Genomic DNA, 15330 nt, shown 5'->3' with positions numbered 1-15330 from the left:
GTGAGCGGCTACTTCGGCTACGGCCAGAGCCCAACGCCGAACGGCGGAGCTGCTCCCCCCCGACAGAATGGTAAAGCAGGCCGGATGATGCGATTAGCCAGATCCCTTGGTTTTAGCATGCTAATGCTAATGGAATGGATGAATACTCGTCACTTCCAACCTTCATGCAATCATAAACTTAAACAACAGCACTGTTACATTTGCAGTATGTTGTAGTTTAAGCCAAAATAAGACTTCGATATGCACCGTGATGCTAACAAATTCAAGGAGGATGATAACGTTAGCCTAGCGTCGATGGGCGAGCGAGCTTGCAACTTTGCGCTGCAGTAAGATGAATTGTTTAACAATTTGCCTGCATAATCTGCTCCAGTTGGACACTGATATGGTCACCAGTGTGTAGTTAAGTGTTTAATGTCAGTGCTGTCGTGTTCGTATGAGCAGTTCACCGAACTGTTCAAGCAACAGCTGCTGATAAAGCTTGTTTGTAGCTCCACCGACATTTAGCCACTGCTCTGATATCTTATTGAAATCATTATCATTGCAGTTCTGGTTTTGTACTGAACAAAGAAAAGAAGAAATGAAAGGCTTTCACGGAGAGCAGGTGCAGGACTTTCAACTTTATGCATTCAAGATACCCTACATCAAAATTTCCAAACCTATTTTGAGTTTTTGTAGATGTTTTACATTATACAATTATTTATTTGCTACAAATAATGTGTCTCTGTTCATCTATCTATGCCAGTGACTTATAGTGACAGGTATAACAATTAATTGGTTTTCCACTTGATGGCAGACGGCAGGATGAGTAATCTGGACATTCGGTTGAATTCCAATTGAACCCAGCCCGGCTCAACATACTCTGGGCCCCCTACCTCAGCCGACCCATTAATTTCTTCCAGTCTGCACATTAGTTCCTTCTGGCCAGCGGCTCCGTTTTGAAATCAGCAAATATAGTGCGTCCAAGACACGTGAGTCCAGCAATCACCTTGTCGTACAAAAGTATTGACGGTGCTTAATGCAGGCCATTACATTTATATGTAGCATTGACTGCCAATCTTAGTGACTAATGGTGTCACAGAGTCACAATAATTTAATAAACGACAAGAACTAACAGCTCCGCTGTAACTGCATTAAACGTTGCCTTTTCAACATATTAAATAGGCATAACACAGTCCCAAGTGTTAGTTGTAACAGGAACAAAACATGACATGAAAGACTCTTTCGATTGCTGTTGCTGCTGTAAAGTCTATCTGCTAAGCTGTGCTATTTAAGCTATTTTAGATTTATAAACTAGTGTACTGCACAGTAAGTCATGGGTACATATCATCTTTGTGTTCAATTCACAGGACCAGAGTTCAGGTAAATGTTTGAATAAACTGAGACAAAATCATTGTTTCACTATACATTCCATACTTTTTCTGAAATTGATGGTGTACGGTGAGATCTTTCTAATGTAAAATGTGTGCCTTGACTCAATCAAGGTTGGGAAACACTGCATTACTATCTGAACTGCTATTATTTGGTGATTCTTTTCAGATGACTACTACAAACAATGATAACTAAAGCTATGAGATTTTATACCTCTGCATTTAATGTTGACAGAATTCTTCTTATTTACTTCCCAGGTCCAGTTCAGACATACACCGCCACACATCCAGCCATGGGTTACTATGGAGCCCCACCTCAGCAACAAAACTACTCCACCATCTCGTCACACTGTACTGTTGTGTCCAGCAAAGCCCCCGTCACGAACAGTGCCCCTCATGTGAACAACTACTACCCAAACCACCATCATGTAGCACCCCCTTGCTCGGCGCCCCTTCCCCAGCGACACACCGCCCCCTCGGCACCGCCGTCAAGCGGCCACTACGCCCAATTCCCACAGCAGTTTCCGCCCTATGCCACTCAAGAAGCTTATTATGGACAGATGTCATACCACATGCCACAAGCTCAGTGTCAGCAACAGCAACCCACTTTGTTGCCAGCGCCACCTAGTGGTCCCGGGGCGCCAGTCTATCCCATCGTTTCCTACCCATCTGCGCCAGGGACGAGCCAGTATGGCACTCTTGTCTCTAGCCAGACTGCCACTGCGCCGGGAATGTTGCAATACAGCAACACCCAGCCAGCTTCTTCTACTACAACAGCAACGGGAGCAACGCACCCGGGGTATAATGTGGCTCCTCCCTCTCAGGTGGCACCAGCTGTCAATGGTCAAAGAAGCACAGGTATGAAGAAAGGTAAACTCAAATGTGACTTGAATGTCCTGATGAAATAATTTCTCCCTATTTTTCTGTCAAATATAAAATTTAAAAAGCACTATGCCTTCTCAAAGTGACAGTACTTTTTTTGATCGAGGGGAGTGATTTCTTACATTCACACCTCTGGACAATGACTATGTTCTAGTTTTTGTAAAAACAGTGGTCTCAGGATGGAGCCTTGTGGCACACTCATTGGTCTGTACCGTATATGGCTTATCAATCCATTCGTTGTCTTTCGTGCTTCTCACAGATGAATTTCAGTTTATCCCAGCTGACTTTGGCCACATTTCCAGGGCACATAAACAAGGAACCATTCACACTCACACCTATGGACAAAATAGTCCTCAGTGAACTTGATATTCATGTTTTTGGAATATGGGAGAAAGCAGGAGTACCTAGAGAAGGAGTGTGAATTCCACAACACAGGAAACACTGAGACCTGTGAGGCAGTTGTGCGAACCACTAAAGTGCTTAATGCCATCCATAAATGTGCTTCATTACATGCAGAGACCTCTGGGTCATGCCAGTGTTGCAATGTTCCTCAGTTCCCCAAACGTTGCTCTTATTTTGTTTGTTTTGTCCTGTTTTGCTTTCAAACATTCAACAAAGAACTTGGTTCCACTAAAAACAGGGCTTCACTTGCGACACTTTCAATTAATTTTCTCTTGTCCGTTTTCCCATCGCAGTCGCAAATACTGCCCACCAACACTATGAGCATCAGGCCTCTCTAAACTATGACTCCTACGGTGGAGGCGGGACGAACGGAGAGCGACCAGCATCAGGAACTCCCGCAACATCAGTACATTCCTCACCTGGCCACCATCAAGGTAAACTTATTGTCCCCATAATGCGCATTATACGATTTTCAGGTAGTTGACAGCTGATTATGATTTCAATATTGTGCTCTGCTGCTCACTGTGTGAATAGTTTACAAATTCGGTATATCCTGCACTGTGATTATTACCTCGCGTCCAAATGTGTTGATAAGAGTGTTAACTGGGGTCCACTTTATTACAGCTTGTGAGTTGTTTTACTGTAAGCCTCCATTATTTCCAAGGGATCGATTAGCAAAAATCTGCGAGTACCAGTAATTGACGAACCCCTTAGAAAAAGTTTATAACTGCCTGTACATATGAGAACATGGTGGTGAAGCATTACTTGTACTTAGTTGAAACTCCTCAAGTTACTGCGACTCTTAACTTCCTGCAACAACTTAGAACCTCCCAGACATAAAAAGATGCTAAGTAATGTCACAGTATTGTCGCTCCTTCACACCGAATAATATATTATAATTATCCAGGGCTTTGGTGTCTTCTCATGGCATCTAAGAGCATTGTAGAATAAGCACAAAACTGCAAATAGTTTTTCAACAAATAGTTGAGGGTGAATTAGCGATTAGGCAAGGCATTGGTTGGTTGATTGTTGGTTGTTTATTGCCATCATTTACGCGGTTATATAAATGTACCCAAATTATCGGCCCATATTTACATAGATAATATTTTTTACTTCTTATAGCAATTTGTGTCTGCAGTATTGTGGTTTTTTTTCTAGACTTTGGCCAAGATACCAACCTTGTGTTTAAAGAAATTCAGACGATCTCGAAAACGTGAGAGGGGAAAAAGAAAGAGGATTTGGATGTTTTTTCCACAATTTACACAATTCTAATGTAGTAAAGTTCAATATTTACATCAGAGAAGACGTTTCTGATTAATTTTGCTCCTTTTCTTCCCCCTGCTCCCGGTTCCGACAGGGACGCAATATGGATATGTTGCTAATAGCGCCGCTAGCTCGGCCTCGGGTGCGACCGCAGCCCCCTCGTCATCCAGCTCGGAGGATGATGAGGATGATGATGATGATGAGGAGGAGGATGAGGAAGCAGGTTTGCTTTCGATTTTAGCATTTTAACATTGATCATTCTGTCACTTTCCAGCCCACTGACCTCCACATTCTTCAGCCATCCAGGTGTCTTACGTGTACCAACCAGAGCATATTTTCCACTCGTTCGTAAATCCGAATTCGTTGGCACGAATTGCATCCGTTGAGCTTCTCTTGCCTGCCGCTTGGGTTCGCTGTGGGACAAAAATCATCTTTTCTTTCAAGCATTCGTTCTTAGTTTTTAGGTTATAGATTCCAAATGAGTCACACCCGTAACCCAAGCAATGAAATAAAGCATTTATTCTCAGTTATCCTGTTTCTCTCGGGATAAGAAGTGCAAACATCCTTTCTACCTTACATGTCCATGTCCTTATTTAATTTTAATTTCATCAGTCAAGTTCAGGGTGTCCCCCGCCTACTGCCCGAAGGCAGCTGGGATAGGCTCCAGCACCCCCCAGCGACCCTTGTGAGGATAAAGCGGTTCAGAAAATGGATGGATGGAAGTTTCCCCTTGATTCTTTTGTCACCGTGATGCTTTTTCAGGTGGCGACACGTCTTCGTCCACCACCGGCAGTGCGTCACCGGTGCCCAACAGCTACGATTCCCTGGAAGGAGGCAATTTTCCAGGTATGCACAGGGTCACAAACATGGTCTTTATTACCTCGTCAGTCGTGCAGCAGTGTGCAAAAGTTTTGGACCACCACTGGCATGGTTGTTCACAGCAATCACCTCTGTGTTCCTTTGTCACTCATGGGTGCTTGAACACAAATTACGGCCTGCAAGCACATGCACTTCTCTCCATTTTTTAAAATTCAGGCCTGATAAGAGTTTTATATCCTAAAGAGTCTTGTCATTCATTCCATCCATTTTAAATTAGTTTATTCATTTTTTTTTTGTAAATAATACAAGAAAAGTAGGACTGTTATAAACAATTTTACGCATGCCTATAACAATTGGCATTTATTGAATAATTTGTTATAATAATTGAATTAGAAATAATCATTTATAATTTAATTTGAAAAAATTCAATTAAAATGAGAATGAAACATAACTCCATTATTAAAATGAACTGCTTTACATTTGCATGCAACATTTTGGAATCATAGTTGACGGTGTCCAATTATTATTATTATTTTTTTTTTAATGACACAATTTTACATCCATACAATTGAACTTTATTTATTACTTGATTTGCAGTTGACGTAGCCCATTCGTTCATTGAAAAAAAGGAATGTGACTTTTGAGTGCAAGAATTTGCCCACTCCAGCTATTTTTTCCCACTTCTTGGTTGGACGAATTAAATATATATTTATTAGTGTAAAATGTAGATATAATATTCTGGCCTTAATGTCATTGCTAAAGGAACAGATCTAATGGCGACCAAAGACTTCGGCACAGTAGTGTAGATACATACTTTCCGTCTGGATCAAAATGTTATAACAGTCTTCATTTGATGGCAAAACAAACTCTCACGCAGATTCGATGCCACCTCCGACCAATCAAGCACCACCCTACAGTAGCTATGGTTTTCCAGCCATGCAGCCCGCTTATCCGCAAGGACCAACCTCACTCACGGACTCGCCGGCTTCTCAGGACCTGCTTGGACCGACTGGCTATCAGCAGTACTCCCAGGTTTGGCCTCTGCCTTCCATCAAATGGATTGTTAAACCTGTACATCAGTTACACGGCAGAATAATTGCTACTCACTCCCTGGTTTGCTTAAAGCCTTTTCCGAGCCTGTCCCAGCTGTCTGCGGCCCTGGGGGGCCTGAGCGGGGTCCCGGAGCTGGAGGTGGAGGCTCTCAGGCCTCTAAACCTGCTCCAGGAGAGGAATTTGCTCCCCCCAAGACCTCTGGAAGCCCCTGAACCCAACCTGAGTTCGGAGCTGAAGAAGGTCAACTGCAGCCCACAGTATGCAAAGAGTTTTCACCGCTTCCAAAATCTGTCGAGGAAAATTATCGTAGAATGCAAGTTAACTTCCTGTTTCTCTCCCATGTAAAGGACATTTCGATGTACCCTGACTAGCATCCCTCAAACGCAGGCTCTGCTCAACAAGGCCAGACTGCCCCTTGGCCTCCTCCTTCACCCCTTCAGAGATCTAGAGGTGGGCTATAATGTAGAAAAGCTACTACCCCCGCCCCCCTCCAAAAAAAAAAAAAAGAATAAATAAATACTGTCAAACCTCCATTGTCCAGTGCCTCAAAGGTTGCACAATTTGGAGTTTTCGACTTTGGAGGTTCCATTGTAAAACAGCCAGTTTGATTGAAGCTCATGAAATGTATTCTTTCAAAGAACTGTGACATTCTGCAAAAAAAAAAAAAGATGAACAGGGAAGGAGAAGGCTTGGTTTCATTGACTGGCAACAGCATAGACAGCAGGACGATGTGAGGGAAGCGAGTTTATTTTTAAAGGTGCTACTTGATAAGAGGGTCACTGATAGAAGTCGACAAGGACATCCGTCCTCCGGCATGAATTTCTCTGGACTCCTAAAACACATCTTAGAGTGCTTTTCGAAAGGGACTTTTGTGTTTTTGCGTGTGAGGTTTTTATTTTATGTTTTACAATTTTATACAAAATAGAATACAACAGAAAATTAGCCATGTTATGTAACAGTAGGGCAGAACTACAGAGACAAACGCTCCACAGACTCAACTATGCTTTAAAAAGTCAGTTTACCCTTTAAACATGACCTAATGTTTCACCAAATGACAGGTGTCATTAGGCAAGCGGGTCACATGACTTAGTGTTTCAATAAATGTTTCCCTGCAGCAATTGCCAGTCATCACGTCCAACACCATAGTCCGCTGTCGCTACTGTCGCACCTACATCAACCCCTTTGTTACCTTCCTGGACCAGCGAAGGTGGAAGTGTAACCTCTGCTATCGGGTCAACGATGGTATGAAAATGTTCGCGCCACTTTATTTGGATGCATCTCTGCTGCATTTAGCCCTACATCAGTTATCTGTCCTTTTTTTTTCTCCCAGTACCGGATGAGTTCATGTACAACCCGGTAACGAGGTCCTACGGTGAACCCCACAAGAGACCAGAAGTCCAAAACGCCACTGTAGAATTCATTGCGTCATCAGACTATATGGTGAGGCCCTCCTACTTTTTTCAGTTGCAACTGTATTTGTGAGGAAACTATCATTAAGATATTTATCATAGGTGTTTAAAATCCACATCCACTCAAATAAACACATTGTCTGGTAAATATCTGGTTCTCTGAGCAATGAGTAATTGATTTTTTTTTTTTTTTTTTTTTAACTGCTGTTGTATTCGATGTGCATATAGATTGTACGCAGGGCTATCTAATTTTGAGGCCGCCAAGTGTGTTTTTATGCTAACTTCACCACAGTTCTGATAATAAACTTGTGTCGACAGCTGCGGCCCCCTCAGCCAGCCGTCTACCTGTTTGTGCTGGATGTGTCACACAGTGCCGTGGAAAGCGGGTACCTGAAATATTTCTGCGAGTCGCTCCTGGAGAACCTGGATAAGTGAGTGTCGGGATCGTTACGAAAAAGCCGTGCGCTTTTCTGCTTAAAAGCAGATCGTAGGGGTTAAAAAAACAGGTGTGGTCCTTAGGTTGCCTGGTGACTCGCGTACCAAGGTGGGATTCCTCACGTTTGACAGCAGCGTCCACTTCTACAACCTCCAGGGGGGACTGTCCCAGCCACAGATGCTGGTGGTAACCGATATCGACGGTACTGAGAGTTTGACCTCTCATAATCAGCATTTCTTTCCCTTTGTGACGACATAAGAACAGTTTTTTTTCCACAATTGTTCATACTAGGTGAAATATATAAAGTAAAATTATCATGTATCTGAATAAACAGTTATCGTAGAGGTTTCAGTAGGACACTCAAATCCTAAAATATTCAGCAGCTGTAGCTCCACATTCAACATCTCCGTTATTTTGACTGTTTTATTGTTTAATAAAAACCACTGCGTCAGGGCCCTCGGATTAACCTGCAAAAAATTGCTCTTCAACTGAAGTCATTGGTGAGCAAAATTGTTCCTCAAAGAAAAAAAGTTATTTCAAACCTTGTGGCACAGTCCCACCCTCAACGTTATCACTAATTAGCTCAGACTGATCAGTGTGTCCGGGAAATTTCATTGCAGATCTGCTCCGATGTAGTGTTTCAGGCAGCATATATTCTAAGCGTCGCTTTGGAAAAGACATACTTGCCAGATATTTAGAGAAAGATGGTGTGAAAGTGGAATTATGTAACTTAGCTGTAGTGTGACATCACCATTCATTTATTTGTATATAAGCAGTTAAAAAGTATTTTTTTTCCCTAAATATGTCCCCCTTTAAAAAGTTCTCAACTTGTAATATATTTATTTTACTTTTTTAACTGCAGATGTATTCATACCATCTCATGACAGTCTAATGGTGAACTGGAAGGAGAGTAAAGAGGTAGACTCCAACTTACTAAATTCTTTCGTGTGTGTTTTCGAGGGTGAATTATATCCTTTTGTCTGTCCCGTCTTCCCTCATTGTGCAGCTGATCAAGGACCTGCTGACCTCCCTCCCCGCTACGTTCAGCCAGAGCAGGGAGACACACAGCGCACTGGGCCCTGCCCTGCAAGCCGCCTTCAAGCTCATGTCGCCCACCGGCGGACGCGTCAGCGTGTTCCAAACGCAGCTGCCGACGCTGGGCGCCGGCTCGCTGCAGTCCAGGGAGGATCCCAGTCAACGTGCCAGTGCCAAGGTAGAGCAAGGAAGCATGAGAAAGACACTTCCATGGGACTCGCCCGGGTGTCCGAATCAGCATTTAAGCTTATTTTAAAACATCTTTTTTGTTGAGATTTTTTTTTCTGACATGTTTGCAGGGAGTGCAGCATCTTGGCCCCGCCACAGACTTCTACAAAAAATTTGCACTGGATTGCTCAGGACAACAGATCGGGGTTGATCTTTTTCTTCTCAGCTCCCAGTACGCTGACCTCGCCTCACTGGGTAAGAGTCTCAACTTTCCACAATGGCTTCCAGCATGACAAAGACCTTTGTTCATTTTTTTTTCCCCTTCCCTTTTGCTTTATAGCGTGCATCTCCAAGTACTCTGCTGGCAGCATCTTCTACTATCCCTCCTTTCATCACATCCACAACCCAGCCCAGTTGGAGATGTTCCAGAAGGATCTTGAGCGCTACCTCAGTAGGAAGATGGGCTTTGAGGCAGTCATGAGAATACGATGCACTAAAGGTTGCTCTCCCCAAACCATGTTGTCTACTGTGCCGCTAGAAATAGCTGATGATCATTTCCCCCCCCCTCAGGTTTATCCATCCACACGTTCCACGGCAACTTCTTTGTGCGCTCCACCGACTTGCTGTCCCTCGCTAACGTCAACCCAGATTCGGCCTTTGCGGTCCAGATGTCGATCGATGACTCTCTGGTTGACTCTTCTCTGGCATGTTTCCAGGCGGCTCTGCTCTACACCTCTAGTAAAGGTAGAAGCGTCGTTAACTCATTCACCGCCCGCCATTTTCAAAAGAGTTCCCCTTACTACCAGCCATTTTAGAGCATTTTGGCTCATTAAGACCCGTAGAAATCTGTGTTCTGTGACAGGATAGTAAATTATATCAAAACGAAAGTGTAGGCTCTCTTCTTTCACCAGAAAAATATCGGCCGTGTTTCTGTTTTGTAGTAAACAGCCGTAGAACATGAGTTGATTTCGTTGCGCGTTTTAGCTTCTAACCCTGCATCTGTTTATTATTGAAGGGAAGAGGCGTATCCGGGTCCACACTCTTTGCCTGCCTGTGGTCAACCAACTGAGCGACGTGTACGCCGGCGCTGACGTCCAGGCCATTACTTGCCTGCTTGCAAATATGGGTGTGTTACCAATATTTGCCTTTGGACTTTGGCGTACCCTTTGTGGGCTAAATGTTTAATGTTACTCTTTATGTGTTTTTTTCAAAGCGATCGACCGCTCCGTATCATCCAGCCTGTTGGATGCTCGGGACGCCCTCACGAACGCGGCGGTGGACTTTGTGAGCGCCTACAAGAACAACGTGTCCAACCTGCAGCAGTCTGGCCTCGTGGTGCCCGCCGTCATGCGCCTTTTCCCGCTTTACATCCTCTCTCTCCTAAAACAGGTGTGGCTGCCTTTTATGCCTTATCATGGCCCCCGCTTTGACTCACGCTGGCTGATGTGTTTTGCTTCTCAGAAAGCATTTCGTACGGGAACGAGCACACGCCTGGACGAGCGTGTCTTCGCCATGTGTGAGTTCAAGACGCAACCGCTACAGCAGCTAATGCGGATGGTCCACCCCGACCTATACCGCCTGGACAATATGTCCGACCAGGTGAAGAAGTCAACAAAATTAAAATGAAAAAGAAATAATCCCTCAACATGGTTATTGTAATGGCGTTGTTGGACCTGCAGGGGGCGCTCCACCTCAACGATACGCTGGTCCCGCAGCCTCCTCTCCTCCACCTGTCTGCGGAGAGGCTGAGTCGAGATGGCGCTTTCCTCATGGATTGCGGCAGCGTACGTGTTCATCTTTGAGTCTTCTAACTACTCAGTGATGCATTCACAGATGTTTCTCGCTATTCTCGCGATGTTCTCTGCTGTCTGCTTAGACAAGGTTTAATTAACCTACTTTAATTTTGTCATCAGCAGTGTGACTCTCAGACTCCGTATTATATATAACAAGTTACTGACTTTTGAAAGTGGTCTGTTACATTACAATATTACCATCAGTTGAATGTGTCTACAACTTTTGTGTTACTTTCACCAAAACAACTAAACGATTCCCCAGTATGACAGTAAACCCAGATGACCTTTAACAAAACAATGCCAAAACAACAAATGATTGATCATTGCCTGATTCCCATTGAACTATCATCCTCATCCGTGAAATCGAACATGAACTATTTGGTTTTAGTATGTATTTTAGCCCCATATGAATGCTATCAGTTTAAACAAAACAAACAAGAAACTGTGACTAACACTTTTCCATGTAAGAAGACTCAGCAATCATCGGTGCCCCATTTATGATTGAGAGCTATTTTATCCTATGTTGCATCAACAGTGAGTTAGAAGTTTCAATTGACACAGTACAAGTGGATTAAACGGAAACCCAAGTTACTGAGAGGAGTAATACAATGCGACAGACTCCACGTCCAGAAAAGTGGAAAGGAAAAAAAAAAGTGTGATTATAATGGATATATTTTATAAATGCCTCATACTGCAAAAAGAGTACTTGTGTAGCAATTGTGTAACATGTTAGTCCACTTCTGGTAATGCAATTTTTCATCTTCCTTTATATAGCTTCATTTTTTTTCTCACATCTGTGCAGGTGTTTTACCTTTGGATCGGCAAATGCTGTAATGAAATGTTCATCCGAGACGTTCTAGACTACCCCAACTACGCTTCAATTCCCCCAAATATGGTCAGTGTTGAGCCCTCTCTACACACTACATTAAAATGTGGAAGACTGCTGAATTGGTGTCAGGAAACGAGGCCTTCGTGTATAGTGATTCTATACAGTAATTGTGAACAAGCCCTGCAGCAGCAAATAACAAAAGCTACTGTATGTGGGTGAATAACAAATAGCTGGCGGCTGCAGCGTACATGAGTTTCACTGAAAGGTGCTGTATGTTTGCGTGCAGAAGAGAAAAAAAAAAGCAAGTGCAGCAAATCAGACTTGCTGTTGCCGCTTTTTCACCTCGAGAATGTTCCGGCTGACTGGGTGGACAGCAGCCGTCAGCGTGTTTATCTCCCTTTTTCACAAGGCGGGTTGATGCCTCCCAGAACCACCGACATGCCAAACATTCCAAACTGTCTTTTTTTTTTTTTTTCCCCTGCGTCGCATTGTGTGGCTGGATCCGATTTGTGGCCGTGAAACGCGTGTTTTTGTTGTTGTTGATTTTTATTGCTGTTTGTGGTGATGCTGTTTCGGGCAGAATTGCATTCCTGAGCTGCAGACACTGTTGTCGGAGAGAGTGCGAGCGTTCCTCGACTGGCTGCAGGACAACAGAGCTTTCAGCTCCATCGTGCACATCGTCAAGTAAGCGCTCAAACATGGTGTCACAGTTGTCCCTTCAACGTTGCCTGATAAAGCAGGTATTCTCCACTATTTTTTCCACGTGTTGCTGTTTTGCGTAAACACGAGGAAAGGGCATCATGTGATCTGGCAGGCCAGGGATGGCCCACTACTTTTACGGCTGCCTGTATCCTGACAGAGTTACATGACATAACTTAATTTAACCGAAAAGGCGGTCGATAAAACACACTGCACGTGTTGTCATCATCATCATCTTTTTATCACAATCGCAGTGATTACTTGAGAGGAAGTTCTTTTCTATGACGGGGGCGACTGCTTCCTCAGGGAGTTGATTGTTTAGCCCGCCTCCCCCTTCTCCTTCCTGAGCACCATTGTCGTCTAGCTCAGCAGTGTTGTCGTCCAACATTTGGACTGATAAACAAATACCGGTAGTGTGCAGATTTACAGTATTTTGAAAAAATTCCATATTTTTCCCCTTTAAATCCAAAGAGATAACATGTACTGTGGTAAGATCCTATCTAACGACTGATATGAATACGCTACACAAGTTAAATTGTTTGGAAAGGACCCAGGGTATTTGACACTCACAAACATTTAAAACTCGTCCAAATGAACCCAATTCCAGATGCGCTTCTATTCTGACTAGCTATTAAAATTTGTGACTCTGTTTCTCAATCTTTAGGGACGATGCCTCGGCGAAAGCGACCTTCTTCCAGCACCTGGTGGAAGATCGTTCCGAGTCGGCATCGTCCTACTGTGAGTTCCTGCAGCACATCCAGCAGCAGGTACCCTAGTCACAAGCACGGGGATCGTAGTCGGAACACTAGTGTGATTGGACCACGTAGGGGAGGGGCGCGGGGGCCGAATGAGACTCAACCACCAAGGAACCTCTCCCGCTGCCCTGCTGCTTCCCCTCGAAATGGGACTAGAAGGGAAAATGGAGCCAAGAAGATGCCACCTTTGTCGTAGCGCTGTAGTGCTGTTCTTTTTTTGTTTTTCATTTTTGAAGATTTTACTGAATTTTAACTGAAAACACTGAAGATGGGAAGCATTTCACTGACTCGCACTCTGGAAGATTATGTTCCTGTTGGGAAGAACTAATAGCGATGGGATGTTGAATACCCCTCTCTGACCAATCATTGGGAAGGAAAAAAAAAAAAAACACCTGTCAACAAACTATTTTTTCCCCCCCACTATGTCTACTATCCTCTTTGTAACTACTGAAAGAATCTTTTACGAGCGATAATTTATGAAGGAGCTTGTTAAATAAATAAATGACAAACCCAAGGCTGACAGACTCTTAATCACGGTCATTTTCGTTTACAAAAAGCTCCCATTACATCATGAACCATCGCCGCCTGCATCATCGGCCACACCCACCGTTACCTCATCACTTCTGCTGCCATTTTCATACAACGTTTGACTTCATGACAAACAGCTCTGTTTGTGTCGATAAACCTCTTAAAGGGATCTTGAAAATAGACCAAACAGAAAATAGAAAAGGGTGTGGCCAATAGCAGTATTAATTCCTCAAATCTCAAAAACATACACAAAATATTTGAACCTTGCATGTGCTAGATAAGTAAGTGCCATGTTAGCATGGCTAACTACTCGCATAATAATCAGGAAAGCATATCACCATTGTGTTTTAGAGGTCTTGAAAGTGTCAAAATGTTCATTTATTTTACTAAAATTTGTTTTTGGATGGTTTTATGTCTTCATTCTCAAAACAAAAGAGCTTGGATTTCCCTCCAGTAGTACAAAAACAAAATCGTCACTGTGGAATGTTATCAAGCTAAACACACAAACATGCGCCATTTGCTAACAAATGTGGCTCCACCATGGCCTAACTGATGCTGTTCTGAAGGGAAAATGTATTTTTTGGCTTCAAATATATATCACCATGTTTCGAACAGCTTCTAACTGTTTTTGGAATGATAAAAAAAAAAATGATGGAAAACTGGAGGTGATGTGCAAATCCATCTGGGAATGTGTTGGAAAATTGTGTAAATCTCAAACCTGGCCCCTACTTGTCATGCTTTTTACTCCCAAATCTGATTTGTTCAGGTTCTCTCAGTTTGTCTCATTGTTTCCAGCCTGCTGTGCTGTCAGCTATATTTAACATCAGACTGTACTGGTCCAACACCTCTACACGCCTCAAATCATCACACACACCCCAAAAGCCCTCAGATCCCCTTTCGACGCATTCCTACAAAACCCTATTTGACATGTTTGGGTGTACGTGGTACCATTTTTTTTAACTTCCTTTGAAAGTAACAGAAACTGAGTTTGGAATCCAAATTGCATAAAAAGTAGAACCCTGTTCACATATTTTCCTGATGTGATGTAAAATGCAAAACACAGATGGCTGGGTTTTAGAAACTGAGGAACAATCAGGTTTTCATAATTGCTCCCCAGACAGGTGTGAAGCAAACTGACATTAAAGCAAAATGGTAAGCTGTTTAGCCTGGAAAAAAAAAAGTGGCCCTGTTTATTTTTAAAAGATGTTCTTAAAATAATTGGCAATTACTTAAGCATCATGCTAATACACCTAATTATGTTTGCCTTGAAACTAGCATAAGCAGCACAATACAACTGTGGAACCTTTTACTCACGGCATACCCAAAATAAAACTGTTTGAGCACTGCCCTAATACACCAAAGTCAACCGAACAATAATGTTAGCATTGACACTTGTGCTAATATAGCACAGTACGTGTTCAGAACTGTCCATATATAGTTACAGTATTTGGAGTACCGTTTGGGTACAATTTATTCGATTCTACATGATAATGCTAGCATTGATGCTAACACAACGCAAGAAAAATAATGGAAGACTGTTGAAACACCATGCTAACAAATGCAATTAAACCCAACATTCAGGATTAATGCTAGCAATACAAAGTGTTTAGAACTGTTAACATTATTTGAACTGTTAACATACTGTTATTTGTGCCTAATTCAATAGCTTTGACTGGGTAATTTGTGGCAGAAGGCGTACAAAAACAGATGAAAAACGTGATTCAAGTAGAGCAGTGTTAAGTTTGGCACTACCGAGTTGTTTCTTTAAGATTTAGCTTGCGTAACAGTGCCTGTTGCTTCTACAAATTCTAAATCGGGACCAGCAGTAACTGATGTTTTAATCCCGCGTATTGTTCATCAGGTTTACGCTCAAGACAGTCAGTGACTGTTGT

General features: G+C 42.9%; 1 protein-coding gene across 1 annotated transcript; it reads left to right on the top strand.

Moving 5' to 3' along the window:
• The first annotated feature begins 6 nt into the window (after window positions 1-6).
• On the top strand, window positions 7-13424 carry sec24b (SEC24 homolog B, COPII coat complex component). The gene is made up of 24 exons (XM_019892253.1): window positions 7-70; window positions 1626-2225; window positions 2945-3085; window positions 4009-4137; window positions 4677-4760; window positions 5611-5765; window positions 5859-6043; window positions 6134-6236; window positions 6902-7028; window positions 7117-7226; window positions 7514-7626; window positions 7715-7833; window positions 8494-8549; window positions 8638-8844; window positions 8966-9089; window positions 9175-9333; window positions 9405-9578; window positions 9850-9960; window positions 10048-10223; window positions 10296-10433; window positions 10514-10618; window positions 11430-11522; window positions 12037-12140; window positions 12820-13424. The coding sequence occupies exons 2-24, from the start codon at window positions 1661-1663 to the stop codon at window positions 12929-12931; spliced, it is 3390 nt and encodes a 1129-aa protein (XP_019747812.1). The 5' UTR covers window positions 7-70; window positions 1626-1660; the 3' UTR covers window positions 12932-13424.
• Window positions 13425-15330: the final 1906 nt, after the last annotated feature.

The sequence above is a fragment of the Hippocampus comes genome, unplaced genomic scaffold (assembly GCF_001891065.2).
Source record: "Hippocampus comes isolate QL1 unplaced genomic scaffold, H_comes_QL1_v1.1 scaffold203, whole genome shotgun sequence".
In the NCBI taxonomy this organism is placed as follows: Eukaryota; Metazoa; Chordata; class Actinopteri; order Syngnathiformes; family Syngnathidae; genus Hippocampus; species Hippocampus comes.
The sequence above is the reverse complement of the archived record's forward strand: the minus strand, read 5'-3'. Positions and strand labels throughout refer to the sequence as shown.

Coding starts and splice junctions, on each gene's coding strand:
- sec24b (XM_019892253.1), top strand. CDS start 1,661: ATGGGTTACTATGGAGCCCCACCTCAGCAACAAAACTACTCCACCATC. Junction 7,627..7,714: donor CTCCTGGAGAACCTGGATAA/GTGAGTGTCGGG, acceptor TGTGGTCCTTAG/GTTGCCTGGTGACTCGCGTA. Junction 10,619..11,429: donor TCCTCATGGATTGCGGCAGC/GTACGTGTTCAT, acceptor ACATCTGTGCAG/GTGTTTTACCTTTGGATCGG.